The sequence below is a fragment of the Seriola lalandi genome, unplaced genomic scaffold (assembly GCF_002814215.2).
Source record: "Seriola lalandi dorsalis isolate HSWRI2012SDOR001 ecotype SW California unplaced genomic scaffold, Sedor1 jcf7180002054568, whole genome shotgun sequence".
Lineage (NCBI taxonomy): Eukaryota > Metazoa > Chordata > Actinopteri > Carangiformes > Carangidae > Seriola > Seriola lalandi.
In genome coordinates this window covers 1312121-1337820 of record NW_019525121.1, presented here as the reverse complement: position 1 = coordinate 1337820, position 25700 = coordinate 1312121, and the positions used below count along the sequence as shown (strand labels likewise).

General features: G+C 38.0%; 1 protein-coding gene across 1 annotated transcript in view; it reads right to left on the bottom strand.

The window, feature by feature from the left end:
* Nucleotides 1–25448, bottom strand: part of cps1 (carbamoyl-phosphate synthase 1, mitochondrial) — a 65002-nt gene extending 39554 nt beyond the window's left edge. Inside the window, exons 1-25 of the mRNA XM_023416670.2 lie at nt 25205–25448; nt 23859–23968; nt 23498–23642; nt 22077–22166; nt 21921–21977; nt 21739–21831; nt 21508–21597; nt 20462–20590; nt 20017–20123; nt 19638–19779; nt 19293–19370; nt 17700–17798; nt 17179–17274; nt 15827–16016; nt 15446–15603; nt 15140–15268; nt 13957–14101; nt 12969–13179; nt 11911–12109; nt 11623–11799; nt 8992–9110; nt 3461–3602; nt 2730–2795; nt 2401–2464; nt 1653–1834 (exon numbers count right to left, since the gene is read on the bottom strand). Of these exons, the coding sequence (XP_023272438.1) occupies nt 1653–1834; nt 2401–2464; nt 2730–2795; nt 3461–3602; nt 8992–9110; nt 11623–11799; nt 11911–12109; nt 12969–13179; nt 13957–14101; nt 15140–15268; nt 15446–15603; nt 15827–16016; nt 17179–17274; nt 17700–17798; nt 19293–19370; nt 19638–19779; nt 20017–20123; nt 20462–20590; nt 21508–21597; nt 21739–21831; nt 21921–21977; nt 22077–22166; nt 23498–23642; nt 23859–23968; nt 25205–25330 (3144 nt within the window). The 5' untranslated portion in view covers nt 25331–25448. The remainder of the gene's footprint in view (nt 1–1652; nt 1835–2400; nt 2465–2729; nt 2796–3460; nt 3603–8991; nt 9111–11622; nt 11800–11910; nt 12110–12968; nt 13180–13956; nt 14102–15139; nt 15269–15445; nt 15604–15826; nt 16017–17178; nt 17275–17699; nt 17799–19292; nt 19371–19637; nt 19780–20016; nt 20124–20461; nt 20591–21507; nt 21598–21738; nt 21832–21920; nt 21978–22076; nt 22167–23497; nt 23643–23858; nt 23969–25204) is intronic.
* Between the last annotated feature and the right edge of the window lie 252 nt (nt 25449–25700).

Here is a 25700-nt window from a genome sequence, read left to right as displayed (position 1 = left end):
ACTAAGAGACTTACAAATGATATACTTCACAACCTTGGATAATAACTGCCACATAACTATTTCTTAGAAAAGTAAACAGAAGACATTTCCACAGTTTCTGTAAATAAAATCGAGTTTTTTCAAAGAACTCAGTCATAAGTTACCCACATAAAATGACCCAAAAGCTTCAGATTCATGTAAAATGACTGCCTAAGAATATATTTAACCACCCCCAACCCCACCAAAAAAAAGGCTAGCACAACCACATGAACTATGAGTGTTATAGAGGTCATTAAAGATTGAAAACCCAGAAAAAAAAACCCTCTCACCTGTAACTACAAAAACCTAAGCTCTTAAATTTTAGATGAGTCTTTAGTACTGCATAATATATGTCCCAATTAGGAACAATTCAGAGTTTTCCCAGGTTCTCTTTGACAGAGAGAAAGGTTTTGTTTGGCTGCTTTTAATGACTAGGTTCATACTGGAGGATATGGCGGAAAAAAGCTACACGATTTACCATTTTACGAGTTTAAATTTGAGTTCATATATATATAAATATGAATCAGTCAGTTATGTTTCATCCATGGCACTCTGAGCAGGGAATGTGTTTTTTTCCCCCAGCACAGTGGGCACCTGCTCTGAGGTAACTCCATGATAATAAGTCACAGCCAAGCTAATATTTGATTTCTACATTTCTAATAAAGAATTAATCTTGAGCCTTGCAGTCTCGCCAAAACAAATCTAAAAGGTTAAGTTAGAGAAAGTATTGGGCCATTATGTGTATGCATGTGTACTAGTCTCAGAGTATCAAATCTATCTGCCTGTAATATTGGGTAAATATTGTTTTTTGTTTATATTCCACCAGCGTTTCCTACCTTTGACCTGGATGACATGATGGATTTTTTTCATTATATATGTATTGCGTAAATGATCAATAATACTCTGTCAATGAGAAGCCTTAAATTAATTGCAATGAAATATTTCAATCAGATCCCACTCCATACACATGAATATATACACAATCAGTTTTATCATTAACCAATACATGTTCTTTTCTTTGATAAAATTAAGCAATATCACACGAGAAGGAGTGATGTTGTACTGAATATCAGCACAGCTGAGGTCATAGGTCATAGGTCACAGCCACAGGCCAAGAAATACCAAGTACCGAGCAACAACAGATTATTATTTGTTTGTTTATTTTATCATTTATTCCGCGACTCCAACACAAATAGTTCCGCAACTATTAACTACTAACTACTTGCTAAGCAACACAAACATTTTCCTCACCTGCACAGTGCACACTAGCTTGCTAAGTCTACACGTTACCTCAGGTGTGCGCTGAAGTGTCCAGGCTTCTTCCCTTCATCGTCTTCTGACCATATATCATTTGATTCAAATCTTATTTATCATCTGTACAAAGTTTGTTACAATCTAAGACAACGGCCGTTAATGTAACGCTAATTAACGCTAATAGAACACCTGTAAAGCGGAGGGATACATGTAGTTAAAAGTCCCAGTGCTGTTATAGTCTATTATATCAGCACGCATGGAATGCCTCCCGTCCAATCAAATTACTTGGTCAGAACTAAGTGTATGAAAGAAATTGAATTTGTATATTTTGTTTGAATTTTGTCAAATGAAAACCGTCATGTTTGCATGTGTGTCCTAACCTCTTGTTGGGTGATGTCCAGGATGCGTTCCAGGGTCAGCTCTTCAAAATAAAGGCGGTCACACTCATCAAAATCAGTGCTGACTGTTTCAGGGTTGTGGTTTACCACCACTGTCTTCTTGCCCATCTGTCTCAAGGCTCTGATGCTGGACACTGCACACCAGTCAAACTCAACACTGCTCCCTGGCAAATGAAATCACTCATTAATTTGAGCACTTTGGAGATCACAAATTCAACATAAAAAGTATACAACTACTATCACTGTGACCTGTAGAGAAACAATGCATTTGCTTTCCATGCAAATGACATTTTAACTGATAATGATTCATTAACTATTAACTTGCATTGTTTAGAATTTTGAGTTTAAACCACATTTCCTATTAAAACCCAATCTATCCGGATTACAGCTGAAACAGTAAGCCTTGCCAAAGGACTATAGCTACTGTATGAAGCAAGTTTAAACTTTACATTTGGGTGCTTACTATGTACAAACCCTTGCTAATTGTTACTGAAAAAAAACTAAGCCTGTCAATCTTTGCAGCGATGATACCATTTCTTTTAACAATACCTCTCATTCTTTTTCATCAATAATTTATTGTATAAAAACCCATGCTGTAAATAAATATTGCATGCTTACTGAAATATAAAACAGGCCAATTCACATGTTTCAACTATAAAACTAAAAAAATAAAAAGTTAAAATAATTTGAAAATCATACAAATCATATGAAAGCTTATTGTTGGACTTACCAATGTGGTAAGGCCCACAACCAAGAACCATAATTCCCTGGTCTTTAAAGTCCAGATCGTGTTCCTGATGAAATGGATAAATTAATCAAACCATTGTTCATAATAAATTCTTGTGGATATCAATCATTCTTTAACACAGCAAAAAACACACATTTCACAATTAATATGACAATTAATCAGATATTTTTTGTCATAGCAAATTAAAATGTTGAAATTATTTTCCTACTAATTGGTTTTTCAATGATTGGATGGGCTACATACTGTGCAAACAAGCTCATTATAATGGCTCCATAACATGTATATTTTTCTCTGTCAGCAGGGACACATACCTGACCATGATAGGTACAATACAGATAGTTGGTCATAGCTGGGTACTCTGCTGCCAAGGTGTCAATCTGAGAAAGGGGATCAGAGAAAATATTAAAATGGGTTATTCATTCATATGCAAAAGAAGTTACTTGATCTGCCATACCCCACAGAGTAGCAGTAATGAAAAGGTTTAACTATTCCTGTTACATTTGTCTCAATTAGCAGAAATGTGAAGAAACCAATATGAATATGGGGAGAACATGTAAACTGCACACAGAAAGGCCCCAGTCACACCAGTTCAGACCCAGGATTTATTTTTACATGGTTTGTACACCAATAGTTTAGCACTTCGAAAGGAACAATTTTACATAATGAGTACAATTACTTTTTACTTTAAGTAAACATCACCACTATTTCTTCTGCACATTCATTTTAATAAATGCTTAAATGCAAAACTATGACTTGTGATGGATATTATTTCTTTCTTGCATTACTACTTCTGATTAAAGAACAAAAACACATATAAGAAACAGACTGAAACCAACAACGAATGTGTAGCCAAAGTCTTATATTGCTTAAATTTATTTTTATTTAAAAACATGTTTTAAAGCATAAACGTTTTGGTTAATCAATGATTTGTGGATAAAAACACAGAGATAAAATAATGTGATTACTGTAAATAATTCAAATACTTCAAATAGTATATCTGACCAACGCTGGAACCTTTAAGAAAGAGCCAAGTGATGCTCACCTGTTTGACCCAGGGTCGAATACCATGAGTGAGCCGCAGCTCTCTGGCTGCTCTCTCACTGGAGCCAAGAATCTGACCAACCTGCCGGTCTGAGAAGCCATCCTGCTTGGCCTTTAGCAGCAGCCCCTTGGGTACTGTGCCACTGTAGGAAAAGACAGGAAGTAAAGTTAACTATATGGCAGTTTTGCTAAACATTACAAACCTCATACCTTTCCTACAGTTTACAATTGATTTTTTTTTTTTTTTTTTAAAGTCAAGTTTTTTAGTGAGGCTGAATCTTTACTAAGTTTTCAGTGAAAGGTTCTTTCTTAAAAGATTTCTCTGCATTTGACTAATTTGGGCATCGGGATCACTGCCAAAAACATTCCACATCATTTGCACTGAAGCAACAGTACTCCTGCTGTTTTGAGAAGTGAGTTTATTTTTGAAAGGTTTTTTTTCCTGTCTGTGGTACTTTCAAGTCCACTGAACTAAGAGGGTCAATCCAGCAAGTGGGTCATGACTGGCTTGCCTACCGAGCGGTGTGGACAGCAGGGAACGGCCCACCTCAGAGTAATCAATAACACATCGACAAACAAGGCACCGAGGTGCCAGAGCACCAGGTTGGCAAGTGCAACCATTTAAAACCCATTTTAAATCGATAAAACTTTAATGCGAGCTGTGAGGTTAAACAGTAAAATGGTAAGAAAATAAAGTGTAGCATCAGGAGGAAATTCTGAACGGGAGCAACAGGAACAATTTATAAACTTTAAACAATTTTGCACCTGTACTTTCATGCACTTGTATCAGTGTGTATACAGTCTATAATGCTTACTCTTATATATCTTTTTTATCTAACTGCCAACTGTGGCTGACAGGACATGATGTGAGAGAGAAGTGAGGTCAGTGAGAAAGATGATGCTAGTGAGGAGAGGATTTAAAAAATGTTTGAATTACACTTTTTTATTCTTTTATGCTCAGATAAAGTAAAACAGATATTAGTTTAAACCAATGTATATAAAGTAACCAATGTAATTTTAAGGTCAACACAAGCCCTTTCACAGGTAATTATGTAACCAGACAGAGTGAAGGACTGTCAAAGAAATAATCAGGGATATGTCACCTGAAGTGACCTCTGATGATAATTATTTATTCCTATAAAAGAGAGGAAACATGCACCCTTTTTGTCAGAGCTGCACTTTTGACTTCAGTGAGAATAAAATATTATGCCTTTTTCTTCATTCCTTCTCACTGAATAAGCAAAAACGTAGAGGCAGTATAGATCTGCTTTAAATAAAAATGGCGTAGCTTTTTATTCAGATAAGATCATTCGGAATGGTAATTATATTAAACAAAGACACTTAACATTTGTGTGTTGAATACTGAGATTTGCACATTAAATGTTAAGCCTTGTTTATCACAAAGACAAGCGGCAGGGTGAAATGGCTACCTTCTGTCATGAAAAGTACTTGTAAAAATATCCCTTTCAAAAATGTTCTTGTTTACAATGTTTTATTGTATTTTCTTGCAAGCTAAACAACAACGTATCCTGAAGTTAGCTGGATTTCGTTCAGAGGAAGGAAAGTGTGAAGAATTTGCAACATCACAGTAAAGACAGGACATCTGAGACGCTGCAGTCACTGGGCTTGGTCATGAAATAGTTCCAGTGTATAAGCTATTTATTTCTACATTAAAGACATAGGAAGTATGGCAACTATGGAGTTGCTGGAGGGCTTTTTTGACAGAGTTTGGCCAATTCCCTTTGATTTCTGTTTTTGTGTCAGATTAAACTAAACACATGAATGCATGGTGATTAAATTGATATTGGTCTGCTCATCTAACTCCCACTAAGAAAGCAACAAGCGTAATATCGTAGGTAGAGACAACAGGAAGGAATCCTTATTTCTGGTAAACCACAACCCCCCCCCCCATCTGAATTATTTATGACCTTGTAGCGTAACAATATTGGAAATGTCAAATGTGTTTTAACTCCCACCGCACATGGCTGGGCTGAGAAATAACAAACCCCAGGACCAACAAAAGGGGAGAGTAGCAAGATTTCTGAGAATCACAGGAAGGAAAGAAATTTGATCTGAGAGCTTGGTTGTCATTTGTACAATTGTACCATCTGGAAATGCAGTTTTAAAGCGAAAGTGAAATCCTTTGCATGCTGCGAATGTATGTACACCCTAATACACAAATAAAACTTGAAATACACACTCGCATAGTGTGGTGTGTGTGTGCAAGTGTGTAAAGAGAGGGAGGGGATAGGACTGCCTGAGACTCTCACATATTTATAAAAACAAATACACAAACAACACACACGCACACGCACACACACACACACACACACACACACTTACTGAAGTTATAAATGACAAGAACCAATTTCTGTGATTTCATGCTTTTCATTTTGTTAATTTTTCACTTAATTAAATTTGAACCTTATTAGAATGACACGTTTTGTGTGCTGTGTAATTGCAGCCCTCTTAATTGTAATTCATGTCATGAGTAGGGATTATATATTTAATTATCTATGTCCTCATTTGCGGGTGTACTGTGAGTTCTGCTTTGTCTAATCAAACTTAAACCTGACATATGTCTCGAAGTGGATCAAAGTCATTTTGATATCTGCCACGTCTCTAGGGAGAACATGGAAAAGGGTGCACCCATAATCCAGTATAACACTGGTTCTGGAAGTAAAGTCCTCTTAAGACACAAAAACTATGTGTTAGGCAAATGTCCATACAGGATATGGAATATGGTTCAGACATAATATTGATGTGGCAGACAAACATATGTTCATATATACTAAAACTGGTGTTTTTATTTGCTGACTAAGTGTCTACACTACATGGCACAACTGTAATCCTAAATGCTTTGTCTTAAACCTGAGAGTTCGTGCAAAAACACAATGAGCAGCAAGTCTCAAAAGTTTCCCCTAATTTCCATATCCTACCTATATCTACAGTATCATAAAATGATTCAATAACAATTGTTAGTAATGTGCTCGCTACTTGACCAAAGAGCAATTTTCCATCAACAGCCAATGTTTAAAGGCGACAACAAAGAAAATACGGACGGTGAAATAGATATTCAATGTCAATTCTGATCTTAACAGCTACACAATAATCCAACATTAAAAGTAACTCTTCCACAAATAAAGAAGAATACATTTTGAATATCCTTTAGTCCAAACTACAGCAATAAAAGAACTAACACTCACTCACAAACAATGAGTCTGCTGACCAGCAGAGCCTGAAGCCCACCTGTACTCAGCTCTACGCTCCATCAGTCTGGCAGCAGCCTATTGTTATGTCCCCATCCCAATGTCCCCTGCTCCAGAGGCAGAGGAGGCCACAACAGCCTACTGTGCGTCAGTGAGTAACGGTGGGTGCTCACCAGGCGGCCAGCCATTAATTATTAAACAGCAGAGCCAGACGGAAGCAGCAGGTTACTTGTGGCTGAGCCATGAAAATTCACAGCGGCTTTGATTTGAGCTGTCCAGGTAAGAGCCAGAGGGCAGAGAGACTAAGGGCGGCAGCTGAGAGGAGGTGAACCACGACAGAAAAGGAAACGGACGTGAAGAGACTGCAGTTCATCTCATTTTTGGGGACCAACATTTTACGAATGAAGAATATTCAGTTATATCTATTCAGAACTAATTCAAAGTTTCCCCCAGATTTTATCCCTTTTTTTCCCCAATTTTTCCGAAGCATGTGAGTCAGAAAACCTTGCAGGGCTAAGTGTAATATTTGTTATGCGGATTATTATGTACTGTATTAGCTGTCAGGATCCTGCTGTGAGCTATCATAATGTTTGTGTTTCTGAAATGTTGTTTTGTTGGGTGCTATTCAACATGAAGTCATTTAAGGTTAATTGAATAATAAAGTCAATAAGAAAAGACAGTGGAATGTAAGGTTGGAGGCAATTTAGTTAAACCAGTTAAATAATACAAAGGGCAACACTGAGGCGTTAGGGTTGGGGTCCAAAATGGCAAATCTTGCATTTAGCATCTAGCATTAAGCATGGACTATGTTTTCAAGGAGCATGCAATTTTTATTTTTATTTTTCTTGCTGAGAGCGATGCCTGGCTTTTTAGTTGATTTCATTTTCCAAGGCATATTTTAGTGGATCTCTGCAACCACCTCTCTCCAGTATTAGAAAGGGAGCAATGCTATCTCAGTGTATAGTCCTCTCCACTCTGGGATTTTTGGCCACTGCAAAATTCCAACAGAACATTGCAAATCAGGGGTCCTCAGTATGAACATCACAATGAGGTCTCTCCAATTATGCTGCCAATGCATTGATCCGTAGCAGACAGTGACAAGTCATTCTGCCCTACTCCTGTTGCACTTATGTCCCTTTAGTGGATGATATTTTTTTTTAGATGTTTTCAAATCAAAACATTTCTTTTTAATTTCATTAAACTGTTCTGCACTTGGATGAGGCAGAAAACAGCTCTAAGCTGCTTTCAAGCAATTATTTTCTCTCATTTGTCAAGTCATTGCTGAAGTTTCCAGAAAAGTATTGCTTGTTTTGCTTCCACTTCATTGATCAGAACTCCTATTTCTGCATCCAAAAAGTTTTCTTCTTTGTCTTCTTTGATTTCTCCATGTTGGCAGCAGAAATTCACGAAATGTCTTGCAGCTTTAAATGGAAGCTTTGAGACCATAGAGGTAAAAGGTAATTTAGTGCAGTTCTTTATGTACATGAGACTTAAATACCAATACCAATACCAATTTGTATTTGCAAACATTCAAAACTTTCTTTGTACTTTTCTACGAAACACTGATGAATGAGGGGCCCAGGATATGAGTGAATATGGCAATGTGGTTAAAATGATTTTAGGATCAATCTGCCATTGGGGCACTAGACTGCAACTCTGCGGATGGAAGGACAGGCAGACCTGCCAACCATGAAGAAAGTCTACTGTTGATCCCTGATGATCAATATCAGTGTTGCAGACTGTGGAGAATGTATGGTGGCGAAGTCTGGAGATGCGGAGGTATCACCATCTCTTCCGGTAACTTTTCTCTGCATTTCTGCAGCGGATGAACTCGCTGTCTTTTTTTTTCCAGCCAGGGGTCTCATGATATGATCCGCTCATTACGATGACGGGTTTGTTTTAATATTATGAATACTATGAAAAGTCACATTTAACCATCGGTGACACACGGACAGTGCAATTCAAATGACTGAAAAAAACAGGCTAGCTTGCAAATACGTAATGTTAAGCTAGCGTTAACTTAATTCACAACGTCAAGTTTCCACATCTTCCCCAGTCTGTTCTGAAGTTCAAAGAACGGCCCTCACTTGAGAAACCAGCCTGCAGGAGTGCGTACCTGCTACACAGAACGCGTACACGTTGGCAGGCCTGGACAGATGGATGTTCTGTATTTTGAAGGAGGTAGTTCCACTTGACTAGATATTTTCAACCATCCACCATCCAAGTCAACAGCAAAAGAATTGACCAGTATATTAAAGACATATAAAAGTAACTCAAAAGTTACTTCGTTTGACCTAGGTGTGCATCTGTGTGTATGCCTTACCTATTGTAGTTTGACAGATGTTGCTCCAGCTGTGTTATCTTGTGGAGTTTGTGGAGGAACCACTTGTCTATGGCAGTCAGCTGGTGAATCTGATCCACACTCACACCACTGTGAAGGGCCTAAAAGACAGAGAGAGAAACAGGCACAGTGTTATATTTATTGTTCATCATCTTTATCAGGTTCATTATTCATGTCCCTGTTTGGAGCATTCTGAAAGCAGACATCCCATAAGTTTCAACAGATTCCGGTAATCAGTTGCTTATGATTAAAATCATGTATCAGCTCATTCGTTGACCTGTCACTGGAGGGGAATGGTATGGGTATGGTTATTCACAACAGTCACTGTAAGTACTATGTTTTTTACCCATCACTCCAAGTAAAATCTATTTCAGGAACAATATATTACTTTGCCAATATTGGCCTTTTATTAAAACAGCTTGTAATATGACAGAGTTTCTGCCCTGGCAACAGCTAGTGAATATGTTTTATCATTTCTATATTAGATGTCTGACCAGAGAAATCATTCCAGGCCACCAGTGGGAGGATTTCAGTCAGTGATCTGTAAAATCTGCAACGAAATCTACCTTGCCTTTATCATAAAAAGCTGCTGATCAAGCTGCAAGTGATTACTGTGGCTTCCAGTGAAAAGTTTTAGTAATGTAATTCCAGCTGCAAATGGTCAAATACAATATGTAACAAATGTTAAAGGCATGTTGAGTGTTGATAATGTTCTCAAGTGAAAAATCTGAGAACAAAAATAGCAGCGACATATCAGAGGTTTACATGCAATTTGCTACTTAACATACTGTATCTTATGTCCGAATAACTGCTTAGGAGGCTAATTCTGCCTTATGGCCTTGACTGTTTTATTTTTTATGCTTTCACCACCATAACACTACAATCTTGCTTCAAATGGTCTTGACCTTGTAGGTTTCAACATCAAACTGGTGGGTCCAGAGAGAGGGAAGGTTAACTGAGAGTGGCAGTGACTGTGCTGACCACCACGCAGGATTATACAGACGTGGCTGAAATTTCTTTGTACCTTTCCACTTAAAAAAAAACAAACAATCAAAACACAGTTTTCTCTGAAAGTTGAATCTGACAAAAGTAATTGGCATACGCTATTCTATACTCCATATTTAATTGAACAGACATGTTACTTTTGATTCTCGATGTAACATATTTATATAACACCACAAAAACAGTGTGGACAAAACCAATATTTAGTTGGACACCCTTTTGAGACAATCAAGCACTTTTTGTAACTCTTAATGGGACATCTGTACTTCTCAGCTGGTAGTTTGGTACAACCCATCTTTTCCCAACAACTCTTTTCATAGATGCTCAGTTGGATCTGATAGCAGGGCACCTCAGAACAGTCCATTGTTTTCTTCTCATCCATTCTTTGTTTTTGATGTTTTAGGTCATTCTCCTGTTGGAGGAGCCATGACCTGCTCTTGAGACAGAGCTCTCTCACACTTGGCAGTAAGTTACGATCCACGACAGCTTGATAATTTTCTGATTTCAATGTGCCCTGCACAGATTTGACAGATTTAACAAACTACAGAAGGGTTTTCCTTGGTTCTTTTTCCATCATGCAGCCACATCCAGGGAGATTGACTACAATCATATGGACTTTAAATTTCTTAATATAAGCAGTTGTGGTAACAGGAATATCAAGCTCTTTGAAGAAGGTCTTATAGCCTTTACCTTGACCATGCTTGGCAATTATATCTTCGTTCTTTTCTCTTGTTCATGTTCAGTGTGGTGCACACACTCATACCAAAGAGCAGGGGTACCTTTTTCATTTCAATAGGCCGAATGACTGATTATAAGTTTGAAGAAATCTTCATCACAAAAGAGCAATAAATTTCATCACTTTTCAGGAAGAACGGAGCATTGATTCAATGAGGTGTAAGGGTCCCAACACTTTATGCCATGTCTGTAGCTGGTGTTTGATTGCCTGGAGATAAGATGTGGATCATTAATCCCTAATGCTGTAGCCTTCTCCACGACAGCATACTTACGGGAACAGATCTGTCTCCCCTTTCAGGACACCAAGCTCACACAGCTTTGACACTGACACGACCTCAGTCTTCCCTTCTCTCAGCTGGTGATAAAAACATATTGAAGTGCTGGAAGTGCAGATGTGCTTCACCTTGTAATAGTTCATGCACCATCTCTGTGTTTGAATGATGGAGCTTGACCCTGTGTCTAGACGTGCTTATAAAAGTACTGCTTTGCCTTCATTTGATTCTGTGAGGAAAAATAAACGCAGACTATTGGGAAAGCACAAAAGCAAACTTAGCAAAAACATATTTCAGATTATTATCAACATGTAAACATTTTTGAAAAGGCCACACTGTAAATTAGATAATCAAACACTGTTTATATGTGTTTTCCAAGTATTATGACTAGTCTGTATCAATTTAACTAAATCTACATTTTCAAGCATTTCCACACAATTAGACATTCACAGCTATGCAAGCAGGAAGGCCAGGGACGTATTTTCCTCCTCTGCATTTCATGTTTTTTTCATGATTATTTTTCTGTAATACTTCAAAATGTGATTTTAATGAGAAAACTGTAGTTGGTGTCATTCATTATTAATGCCATGAAAAATTAGTGTACCTTGGCAAGGGAGAAGATGCGGGTGCTGGAGGGCACAGCCAGCTCCTGTTGCAGGTCCTGGGTGTCAGCCCAGGCTTTCTTGAGTGGCAGCCGGGGCACGAAGCCATCCACTGATGGATGACACATCCTCAGAGCCTTCTGCACACTTTCCTCAAAGGTCCGGCCGACTGCCATCACCTGAATCCAAAAGAAGGAAATACGACACAGTACAATACAGGTGAGTGAGCATGGTGAATAAGCAAGTGAATGAATGAGGGCGCGAGTGTTTATCCTTGGATCCTCCCTCACCTCTCCAACACTCTTCATGGCACTGCCTATTTCAAGGGACATGCCCTGAAAGCGGTCCAGGTCCCAGCGGGGGATCTTGGTGACGATGTAGTCTAGACTGGGTTCGAAGCAGGCGGTGGTCTTCTCCGATACAGCATTCTTTATCTCTGGTAGGGGGATTCCCAGAGCCAGCTTAGCAGCTACAAATGCTAAGGGGTACCTGTGAGACAAAGACCAAGCAGCAGGATGACCAAAGTCAGTTAATGTCGAAAACTAGTTAAAAAGTTAAAAAGTTCTGTAACACATAAACATTTTTATGATCATCAAACTGATGATCTTGATTAAAACTGTAATGTTGTTTTGACGCCTATATTTTGCTCTACTCAAAACTTCCAAGATCTTTCTGATGTTGTAAAATATTTAAACTCCAAATTTATCCTTTTATATTACTTCACAGTAATATAAGGGCTAGGTTTGTTTAGAGAGTTACTTTTTAAATTCTTAATCTCTGTCTGACTTGATACAAACTCCAAGTAATCAACTGTGTGAAAAAATGGAATCAACAAAATGTTGCTGGTCTTGCTGCATTAAGTGATTTGAAGTTTTTTTAGAAAACATTTTGATATAAAACTTTACTATTATAAGGGACTGTGTGGTTGCTGCGGATTCCATTTTAAATGGCACAATGTTAAGACTGACCATAGTCACTTTCTCCATGGCAAACCACAAACAGTTTTAAAACTTTCAAGACTACAATAGGTAAATGTTCGATAACTAAAAAGTATATCCATGGAAAATCAGTTTAAAACACATCTGATCTGAGAAACTATTCACTTCCAGCCTAGCCAAAGAAATATAGAATATAAGACAAACTGCTTGTCATATTAAATGTGGAGGCATTTTAACTCCTTTCAAGTTCTTTTTAGAGACCATAAAACCTTATGTGACACAGATAAGATGAGCAGGCCTAACAACTAAGCTGTATGGAGAAGTCCAAACTAGACTTAGACTTTAGACCTTTCCAACATCTTGTATTTGCCTTGTTTGTGCCTTGTTATCGAATGGATGAATTCTCTCACCCAGTGGCTTTGGATGCCAGAGCTGAGCTTCGCGAGAGCCGGGCATTGACCTCAATGATGCAGTACTCCAAGGATGATGGGTGCAGGGCATACTGGATGTTGCATTCACCTACAATGCCAAGGTGACGGACCACTTTGATGGCCGTCTCACGGAGCATGTGGTACTCCTCGTTGGACAATGTCTGGCTTGGTGCCACCACTATAGAATCACCTAAAGAAGAAGAAGAGGGGTTAGAGCGTGAAGTGACTTTAAACAACATTCACAGTCTCTGAACTTGGTTTTGGTTGATGAGACAGTAGTAGGAAAATGAAGACAAGAGATATATACATTTTTGATACAAAACTCATCTGTTTACATATAACATGAAGCAAGAAAAATTTGTCTCTCATTTGGATTCAAAACTGAAAAGAACCAATTTCCAAGTTTGTAAAATCAATGTGCAACATAATAATTTTCTGGAACATTTTAATCTGTTGGATTCTATAGGAGAATCTCTGGGCCCAGAAAGTATCACATTTCAGATAAACAACACAGCTGTCTGTTTATCCCTCGGATTTTGTGAGGAGCACTCAAACCACCTTTAATCTTAGGTATACCTCAGTCTAAACAAGCTGTGTTGGCTGTGTTGTGTGTTTGTTGGCTGTGAGAACTAAACTAAACCCAAAGGCTTAAGTTTGCCGCTCTTCTATCGATTTTCAGTGCTTTTCTTGATCTACAGAAACAAGACAAAGGAATAACACAAGGACCACAGCTGTCTAAAACATATATATCATATTGCAAGTACACAGTAAGTTTGGTCATCATGAATAACCTGCTTGCGTTGAAAACAACAGAAAAGAAAAAACAAACAAAAGTCAATCAAACACATCAGACATCAAAAAAAACACAACAGAGTACAGGAAATAATAACCCAAAACAGAGCCTAGTAAGAGTTTGCAGTAGTTTGAGGAACACATTCATATGTAGTATGTACTGTATGCTTGGTACCTGTGTGAATGCCCAGTGGGTCGAAGTTCTCCATGTTGCAGACGGTGACACAGTTATCAGCCACGTCTCTCACCACCTCATATTCCACCTCCTTCCAGCCCAGCAAAGACTTCTCCACTAGGATCTGACTGCTCATGGCCAGAGCCTACAATTTGCATTGAATACAGGCATCTACATTAACCTTTAAACAGTGAGTAGACACAATAACATGAAACCCTGTACAATTTAATTCAGTACAATAGCTTTGCAGTGTAAATACTATAATTGGAAAGCTTAAAATGAGGAGTAGAACGTTTGAATTTTGAGTATTAACCTAAGTAATATTTACTGTCAATGTGCAGTGTGTAACATTTGCATGTAAACCATACTGAATGTAAACAATGTAACCCCTCTACTGACTTTAATTATAATAAATGGGTCTTGTGTTTTTTTTGTTGTTTTTTTTTTTTATTTACTTCATTTTAAATGTAATATTTAATATTTTAAATTTAAACTTATTTTACAAGGACATGTACAGTTTCTAATAGGACATGGGATGAATAATGTTTAGGAAATGTTGTGCCTTTCATTTTGTATTTTTGTCATAGACTAGACAAACACCTTGTGAACTACACCTCTGCCATGTACTTTATACAAACCAGCTGAACAGCCACTGACCATAACTGGTAAAGGAACATTTGCCATTGAAACTACTGAAGGATACATCAATAACTCATTTAAAATGTCAGCTGAGTAAAGCAGTAGAACATACTGTATGGCATGAAAAGGTATGTACCAATCTAAAACAGTCTAGCACAAACAGTTCATTTTGCAGCCTCTGATCACAGATTAGAACCAACTGAGCTGTCACATATAATGCTGGATACTGGACTAGCACAAGAGAATGTTGCTTAGCAACAGCAAACTATTCCTTTCTTGGCAGAGGACCAAAGAAAACATATCTAAACTATTTCAGAGCTTTTATCTTTGTGCAGGTTTATGCTGTAAACAAAAGTGAAGGTATAAAATTAAAAAAGTTTATAAGTAAAAGTCTGGGTAAAATGCCTCAACTGCAGATTTGACCAGAACGACTGATCTGATGACTGATGACTGACTGAAGTGTCATGTGAAAAAAATACAGACATTAATGATAATAACTGAACCCAGATGCCTGCCATCTCTGCTGTGAAGACTTTATTCTGACCTTGTGGGCGGTTTCCTCAAGCTTTTCTTTGTTGGCACACAGACCAGAGCCCAGACCTCCCAGGGCATAGGCCGATCGTAACATCACTGGGTAGCCAATCTGCTCTGCTGCTTTCAAGGCATCAGACACCTGGAGGATGCACAAAAATATTAGATTTCACAAAAACGGTCACACATCAAAATACATGTTCATGGAGAATATGCTCAGGAAGTGACCGGGCATGTAGACATTAATTGCTAATACTATGAAAGTAGTATCCACGTTTGTTTGTTTTGTTGTTGTTTGTGAGTGATCTTGTATCCTCACCGACTCAACAGCGATACTTGGTGCGATCTTCTCATTGATTTCCATCAGTTTGTCAGCAAAAAGCTGTCTGTCCTCTGTGGCCATGATGGACTCCACTGGGGTTCCAAGGACCTTCACCCCATACTTCTCCAGGACGCCGCGCTGGAACAATTCTACTCCTGAACGGCACACAAACAGATTCACATGGTATAAAACAAAGCCATAAAAAGACGAATGAACATAAGTTAGACGAAAATTCACCTAATATTACATATGTCATTTTAGTGAATGCTTTTTACCAATGCCACACAATTAGTGTTTTCCCCTACTTAAAAGATCTACACCGAGAATTCAACCAAATCCGCTATCTCACATATCCAAGCACACAAGTGCATGTCTTACCACAGTTGAGTGCAGTCTGTCCACCCATGGAGAGTAGGATGCCATCTGGACGCTCGGTCTTGATGACATCAGTTACAAATTGTGGAGTGACAGGCAGGAAGTAGACTGAGTCGGCCTGCTTGGTGCCCACCTCGTTGGTCTGAACCGAGGCTATGTTTGGGTTCATGAGCACTGTCTTTAGATTCTCCTCCTACAACATGTCCACTGGGTTAATTATTATAACCTTTTTAAAAGAAAACTTGTCTTCAGTGTTACTTTTACAACATTCATGTCTTTCATTTTAAATGTGCCTTTGTGGGTTTTGACCCTTTTTCACAGCAGATATTTTGACTTGTAATAGAAGGAAAAAAATACTTGTTGCTAATAACATTAAAGAGGGCGCTGCTTGGTTCAAGTGAACCAGCCATGCACAACGTCAGGTCCTTCAAACCTAAGCAGCTAAAAAGAACTCAGCCAATATTCATTGTACTATTTACACCTGTGCTGTTCTTCCTGTGACGTGTCAAAATGTCTCCTGTGAAAAAGGCCTATTTATTCCATTTCAGGGACTAGAATGGGTACCACGCAGCATGCACAACAAATTGTTCAAACTGTTGTATAAAAGCTCTTCTGAAGGTTTTCAGAAAAGTCGGTTCTAAATGTTAAAGAATACTGCAACAATCAATTCAGTTCAGTCTTAACTCAGCAAACACATTAAAGGCTCATCCATCAGTAAACAGAATGAATAAAATAAATCTATTCATCTATTAGAAAAACTGGGATGTACTTGCACTAAAAGATCTCTAATGTCATTCTTAAGAACAGGTCACAAATAAATTTGTAGAAAGGGTAAGTCATTTTCTTAAATGCTGGGCAGTAGTTTTAACCAAATATTACTAAAAAAAAAAAAAAAAAAAAAAAAGTAAGTAAGAGGCATTTACTGGAATCTATTTTTTTGCACACATTAGTGCACCAACATGTATTTATTGTGTTTTTACTAGTTTTTGGAAAAAATGGAGGTGTATGGAAGAGAGGAATAAGGGACATAATATCAGCTACAGTATATCTGATGCAACATACAGTATATCAGGATAAATGATACATTTAAATGGCCACTGACCACAATGCTGATAAATGAGGTCATTATGACAAATCATTGGACATGATGTGATGTAATGATGTGACATTAGTCTTAGTCTTCTCATATTACATTGAATATTACATTGATGTTGGTTGATATCCTCTTCTACATGAAGATACATATAAAAAAAACATAAGCAACCATCATTCACAGCCATTTTTGAGAATAATGGAATATGGTTTCGGCTACAGAAAATATCTAGAGTGCATCAGGATGTTGTGTTATCTCTTACCTTCATGGCCTTGACAGCCTGAGATCCTGAATAGTCAAACTCTCCAGCCTGACCAATAGAAAGACCACCAGAACCAAGGACCAGCACCTTTGACACCTACATTAATACAAATAGCCATTGACCACAGTGATTAACTGCATGTAACAAGGTAAATACAACAGGAACTGTGCAGCATGAAGCTCCATCTGCAATTAAGTTTGAACTAACAAATACATTCATGCCTTTCTCAGGGCTCACATGGTCTCCCTGATGTAAAACTCTTCAATTCACATACAGCATAGTACTGAACAGCATTTTAATGAATTGGAAAATTATAACTTCCTGTTATTTAAATGTAATTCACTTATGGATCATCATGGTCTGGTTGCCTACTTATTCTATATATCTTGGTTTTGCTGTAAAGTGGTCTGATAACCTTTTACACCTTCAAATGGTTAATAATTCATGTGTACCACAGCTAAAATCATCTGCTGCTCAAAAAGTTCAAGGCAAACCTGCTGAACCTGTGTGACATGCTGTACCTGGGCTCTGGGAGGGATTGTGGGTTTTTTGGGCATGACTGACACTAGGTTAGCGTCCTTTCCTTTCTTGATCAGGGATATGAAGGCATCAAAGAGGAACTGTAGAAACAGAGAAAAAATTTACTCTTTACCCCAAGAATGTAGTCCGTATAAAAATCGACAGAAAGCCCACATAGAGGAACATGTTGGCATCTAATTAAATGTATCATTTAAAATCATTATAAAGTATATATATATATATATATATATATATATATATATATATATATATATACATACATATACACACACACATATATATGTTTATATATGTATATATGATCATACCTTCTTGTTTTATTTGTGCTTTACTTGAGTATTTATAATTTGAATCATATTTATTTTTTTGTTTTTTTCCAATATATTTTTCATGTTGAAATATATTGGTACATATAAAGCAGCTTGAAGATAAGGGTCACATTTCTAGAGAAGTACATGATACAATGCATTTTTTTCCTCTGCCAATCAATGCTAATAAAGTCAATACTTTGTTTCAGACTACAAGTGACTGATAACACCAAGACCCTGAGAGTGACCATGTAAAAATGTGTGAAATGATCTAAGATCTATACAAACTAATCAGTGTCAGTAACAATACAGTAACAAGTTAGGCTGCAGTAAAATGAGTCACCTGTGGTAACTGTGTCTGTTCTGTTATTGATGTGTGCCAACTTGTCAAGTTAAACTTGTTTTATGACACACTGTAACTGGGTAAGACTATACAGGCAAACTTCCACTTAGCACTTAATAGTTTCTCAATGTCTGAAACAAACGCATTAAAAAACAATGCACCTCCCTGCAAGTCACAGGTAAAAAAAAAAAATTTGTCATGGACACTGTGCAAGATTTTTGTGACATCTCCAGGAATTAAACCCAGATGGAAGGCAAGACTTCTCCAACTGAGCTGTCAGCTGTATGTTTTGGTACAGAGGACGAGGCTTATTATTCTGCCTTAATATGACAGAGGTTACAACATATACTTTGACCAGGACTTGAACTACAGTCGTTGCTTGCCACATGGGAGACTGGAGCACAGAACCATCAAAGCATTATTGCAGGGAAAAGGACAGGCACTATTAGTGGTCCTCATAAACACCTGAGCCCTGGTGCAGTCAAACACCAAGGCCTTTACACAATATTGTCTGGTTTGTTTGTTTGTTTGTTTGCTTGCTTGCTTGCTTGCTTAGCTATTTTAGAGTAAACCTAAAAGTGTTCAACAGCTATCAGCTGCTGATACATTACATTGTTGTTCATTACTGATTTTATTTCAGTGAAAATTCTAATTTTAATGGTAGCTAAAGCTTATTACCCAAGTTTTCTTATTTTTCTGTTGTTACACATTTACCCTCTAAGTTTTCATCATTACTTCTTTTCCTGTTTTTTTAATCCTCTTTTATTCTTAGCTTGCTATCTAAATACCAAATAACTTATCCAGGCTACCACTCAATGCAAGACTTCAACTTTCACTTAATCTGCATCCTGTGATTTTACCTTTACTCAGCTTTAGTATAGTATTCAGGTGCTTTATGCATCACTATCAAAGTCTTTAATTACCTCTGTGTCTGTGGGACCACCTTTAGCCTCCGGGTGGAACTGAGCCGTGAAAACAGGTTTAGTGTTGTGCATGATGCCCTGCAAAATATGCACAGTTGATATAAGGAAACTAAAAGAAAGCCAGCAGTATTTTACATTTCTGAATTTAATCTAGCAACATCTCCTAAAAAAGTGAGTCACTCTAAAATGTTATTTTGTAAACAAACATTTAAAGACCCAATATGGAATCTTTTTGCTTGACTGCACTTATTTTATGAGAGAAACTTGTACGTTTTACCCAACATCCATAAACAAAAATATCAATATACAACGTTGTTTCAACAAAAGACACAGAATGAAATCAACCTCATTGGTGCCATCATTGGCGTTAATGAACAGCGGGCTCCACCCTGGGGGCAGGGACTCGCTGTCTATTCCGTAGCCGTGGTTCTGTGCTGTAATGAAGGCCTGGCCCGTCATCACATTCAGCACTGGCTGGTTCTGGCCTCTGGGGAACCACAGATATGCATAAAACACAGTCTGTGTTTTATTGTTTTTTTTATGGAGACAAGATATCAAAGGTCCTAAAAATGGATAAAAACCTTCCATCACACTGAGTACCATACTAAACCACAACAGTGTCTGTGTCCACAGAGACTTGAGAGAGATCTTCATGAACATGCTTAAGGACTGTGCATATTGTTAATCATTATTTGTAACTATGCTTAGTCATTTACAAGCTCACCTGTTGCCCATAGGTAGTTTATATGACATAGCTCCTGCAGCCAGAGCAGTGATTTGGTTTCCCATACAGATTCCAAACACTGGCTGGGGACGATCACTTTCCAAAACCTACACAGGACAAAATGTATACAATTACTATTTATGATGGGATAGATTGTGATAGAAATATAACGTTTTGCTTCTTGTGCATAGTTCTTTTTTTTTTAGGGTGCTGTAATTTCCAGAGGAAATAAGGTTCCTAAATGAGACAAGTCTGTATTTTACTTTCTGCAAATAAAAATGGGGATCAGATTATCCTTCAGTACAAATAGAGAATATTGTTTATTGCTCACCTGTGACGCTATAAATTGCTTCTCTTTGTGGCCAAATTTCACACGTTGTACAAGCATAGACTAAGGTTGTAATTCCTCTGATGTTCAAAATATATAAAAAGCATCATGACCTACCTTGCTGACATTCTGGACGAGTGTATTAGCAAGAGACGGATCTCCCGGTCCATTGGAGATGAACAGACCATCGTATTCTAGACTCAGCAAGTCTTGGTCCCATGGTACAAGGTGAACCTCTGCACCCCTCTGCATACAGACAAACATTCTGTAGTCTTCTGACATGGATCTTATGATGGTCATGGTAATGTGGATTCAGTCACAACGACATTGTTTTACATAAATTTAACACCAGTTCAGAATGTATTCCTCTAGTTGTAAGCATATATGTAAGAGGTGTTGTTATTGTAAATGACACCAAATAAACCCATGATTAATGAATATTCTGACAGACAGTTACAGAGATGACCCATGCTGACTAGCCAAAATATCCATACATTCAGTATTTATAATGAATGTCGGCCAGAGTTCATAGACTCCAAAGTTCTCAGACAGTGACAACATTCATAATATGATTTTCTCCTACAAACTCTGCCCTCAAACCATAAAAAAAGAGAACCAAGAAGTGAAAAATCATTACTAATTTTACTTACTCATTCTTAATTTGCCAATTGTTTGACAAATGAGAATGTTCAGACAGCCAAACACATACCAACAAACCAATAAATAGCAAATAAATGAAAATAAGTTATATGATAAATAGACAAAAACTTCTATTGCTATAGAAGTCTGCAGGCTGCTTTTCCCGAGTTACTGTTACAACCAATTGCAAGCTAATATCAACATTATAAATAACATAAAACCATTAACTAGAACATAAACAAAAGGGAAACCCACGTTCTGTTACAGCTGGATGACACAAATAAATACTACAGAATGATTTCTGGCGCTTGTGAGACCTAACATTACTTATCTCAAATTTTCTAGGTCAGGTTGCAGAAAACATGCGACAAAGTGTCGATTTCTTTTTCTATATTTGTGCAGAGAAGGTTCATTACGGGTTCAGCCATAAAAACATCAAGTGTGTAATCTAATGAGGACGCACACTGAACACTAAGAAGGTTTGTTTTGGGTTTTTTTTACGCATTCTGCATATTCTCGCTCACCTTAACCAGCAGGCGAATGATGTTATGTTTAATACCACAGTCAACGGCCACCACTTTGATTGGATTTCCTTTTCCAAAAATGTTGGTTTCCTGGTAGGGGGGGGACACACAGCAAGAGTTTAGCACTCATCAACTCTGTTTATAGACAGAAAAAATGTGCTTTGAGTACCTGATGTAATGGGCACAATAACTGTCTAATAACTGCTAAATATAAAAGGTAGCAGCTGTTACCTTGGTTGAGACCTCTGCTACCAGGTTTTTCTGGTTGGGATCAGATATTTCAACAGGCTGCCCGTCAAATTCAATCTTGCCCAAAACTGTGCCCTGAAACCACAAGCAAATTTTAAACACTGAGTGGTCAAGCCATCTATTTACAAAAGAGGCCGTAGATTACAATTTTGTATTTACAGTACCTTGTCTCTGATGACCTTGGTCAGCATTCTGGTGTCTATCCCAAACAGCGCGGGAACCTTTAGAGAAGGAAAGTCAAATTTTGAAAATTTACCAACAGCAGAGTCCTCTTCACTGCTCTGACACTACCCCAGGTACTTTGCAATTTGACTCCTCACCTTCTCTTCTTGTAACCATTGACCAAGGGACTTGACAGAGTTCCAGTGGCTGTACTCATGGCTGTAGTCTTGAACCAGAAGACCGGACACCTAGAAGCACCAAAGCACAATATTAGCCTTAAAAAAAAATGTCCATTAACTGCATCTCCCCCTAGTATGTGTACTGTGTGGTGTCAAGAGCTGCCACAAAATACTAAAATGTGTGTGAGCATGCCAGCATATCCTGAGCATGTGAAACAAAAAACAGAGAAATCCCATTTCTTACACATGTCTGTATCAGCTAAAATCTGTGTAGTGCACTAAGAACACTCTGCTGCTTACGTCATCTTTCATTACAGAAAAACTGCAACACTGCAATGCTGTTATTACCCGTAGAGCAGCAACGAACAATTATTTTCATCAGCTAATCTGCCAATTACCTTTTTGGTTACTGTATTTAAATTGTAATCTTAAAGATTTCAATCCTGGTTGATTTGGCAACAGCCGTGATTAACATGGTAATAGCAAGTACAATGTAATAGTATGACCAAACTCTCCCTGAGCAGCAACCTTATCATAAGTGCAACAGAAGAGTAGCTGGTGTATCTGTTTACAGTGCAATCAAACAAACAAGCAGCAGCAACATGATGAATGAGTGCAGTACCAACCACAGTGGCAAACATGCTACATTTCCTGTGGCTGCTTCACAATAAAAGCCACCAAATGTTTTGCCTATTTTGCTTTAAGTGTGAAGTAGTGGCACTATGATGATTCTGTTTGCATTAGCAGCAACTTAGTAAAGCTCTGACAGTGTAAAGACAGTGAACCGTAAACAGTGAGTCCAATATCGAAGAGATAAACTTGCAATGCTTAGGTAGACAATCTGAATCCCGCACAGGAATAACGGGCCCCGCCACTACCAATAAAAACTACTATATAGAGAGCTCATAATTGAATGCATTATTGAATACTTTAAACCATAAATAGTATCAAAAATAGAGTTTGATTTGATGAATAAAAGAGGATTTCAACTTTAACAGATAAAGCTTTTTGTCTATAAAATGTCTGACAATTGTGAGAAATGGCCATTACAGATTCTAATAGTTCATTTTGCCCAACTAACAGTCCAAAAACCAAAGGGTATTTAGGTGGTTGTCATAGAAGTTTGGAAAACAAGCAAATATTCACTTTTGAAGAGCAGACTAGACCTGTCGTATTTTAGAATTTTTTAATTAAAATGGCTTAATTAATCAATTATCAAAATCTCTGTCCGTCAATTTTCTGTTGACTAATCAATTAATCAACCAATAAAATATTCTTTGGACAAAATAAAATCAAAACGACACAATGGTGCAAAAGCATGAAAGGACGAATTAATAAGAAATAAAATGCAGGACCGAGGTATCCACAAACCCTGAAAGCTCCAAACCAAAGTTTCCTACCTGTATACGATCTGACTCCACATGCTTTCTCAAGCCCAGCTCATCCAGCTCTTGAGTGTTGGGTACTCCATAGTTCCCTACGATTGGGTAAGTCAGGGTCAGGATCTGACCTCTATAACTGGGGTCAGTCAGGGCCTCAGGATACCTACCGCAGGGGAATGGCAGAACAAATATTCCAGGATTTTAGATCGTGTGAGACTGATATATTGGTATTGAAAGGTAATGTCAAAAAATCTAAATGGCAAAATATTTACAGTTTTTTTCTATTTGCTTTTCCTAAAATTTTAACTGCACTCATTCAAGTGCACTATTTTGTCTAATCTAATGAAGTTTGATTTATGTCAGGATGTCTCCTCCTTACCCCACCAAGCCAGTATTGAAGACTAGTTCCCCTGCTACTGAGGCATCGTGCCCAAAGGAAAACCCTTTCATCCTGGTGCCATCCTCCAAAACCAGGTGGGCAGTCTGGGCCTGGCAGTTAAAAGAGAGCAGACAGATGTCGAGCAAAATCTGACCCAAGAATAATGCATTCCTTTTTTATGAAGTGAATTTGGAAAGACCAAAGGCAAAACTTTGATGTGTTGTAGACTATGAGTTTAGGTGTGATGGCAAGCAGTGAGCCTCTGGGACTTCATGCTGAAACTGCAGGCCACTGTGAATTGTGCTGTGAATGCTGAGACAGACAAATCTGTTCATCTGTTCTCTGTGTGTGTGTGTTTGTGTGTGTGTGTGTGTGTGTGTGTGTGTGTGTGTATGTGTGTGTGTGTGTGTATGTATGTGTGATAAATATGTGAATATATAGATTGCTGCAAGAGTCCTCTCCTCAAATACATTATAGAGAGATAAAAATGTTCACATACTGATACACACACTGTTGATGTAACCAATGCATTATGACTATAAAGATATTTTTCATGCTCAATAGTTGAACCGACACTTAAGCATCAACCAGAACTCTGAGTGTGTGGGATTTCTGGTATTGAAAGTCGGATTTCGCAATCAGGCTGTTTCATGATGCAATTCTCACTATAATCTACACTTATGATGGATACGAGTCCAGCAGCTGCATGCTACACAACCGCTGCGACAGCAGAATGAAAATCTCATCAACTATAAGAGCAAAATTCCTTTTGAAACTTTTTTGCAAGCTGACAATTGCCGCCCCAAACTGCACTTTAAAATCTGGTACTTTACTGCGGTTTTACTAAATGACAAAACCACCTACTTTATATAATTGACTTCCTACGTCTTTTTAAATTGCGCATAGCCATGTGTCAATCCGGTATAATGACAATCCACCAGACAGACCATTTTCCAACACATTTCCAACTCTTTAAACTGGCTAACGCTACCACTGTGCTACCATGCTCTGTTTCTGACGCAAGACCGGTTAAACCTGTAAACTACAGCTCAAGTTTAAATAATGCTCAAATAATAACTGTTCGTTGTGTTGAACCTATGCCGAATAAAAGATTGGCCTCTGGTGTTTTTATTAAATAGGCAGTAATAACTTTCTACATGTGTGCACATCCGTGTATAGGCAGGTATCACAGACTTCACAGATTCCTCTGTGGAGTTCGGCCTGGAGCTCAGAGGCATACCGCTGCGTTAGCGCTCAATTGGCGACACTTCGGAGAAAGTTTTGAAAAGGCTCATTTCTTCCATTTAACGCTGACAACAGTTTTCACTCGCACGCCATTTTCTTACCTTCACACTAAAAAGTTTAGTAGTCTGAAGTCTCAGCCAGGCCGACGTGTTACCCACTCTCCTGCCAACCACACATCCTTGTCTCAGAGATTTAACAACGTTGCAAGCTAACAGAATTTTTGTCATATTAGCATAAAGTTACCGATATAAAAATGTAAGTAAATACACTGTCTTACAACCTGGTGACTGTACAACTACGAGTAAAATTTCGTTGAAAGACAAATGAATGAGTGAGTTTTGGGCTGCCCCTCGTGTCCTCAGACAGTTCAACGGAGAGCTCGAATAGTTGATCGGGATTGGCCGCTGGACCGTTGTTTTTCTCAACTCATAAAACGCACAGTTTTTAGATTGGTCTTCAGATAAACGCCTATTTTTTTGTCAAATGAGAGGGATGATCCTGATAGTCACATCTGTTTAAAGGACAAAACACACATGATTGTTAAGTGTGAACAATGAAGTGTTCTGCAGGCCAAATAATTTAACTCTTTCTGGTGTG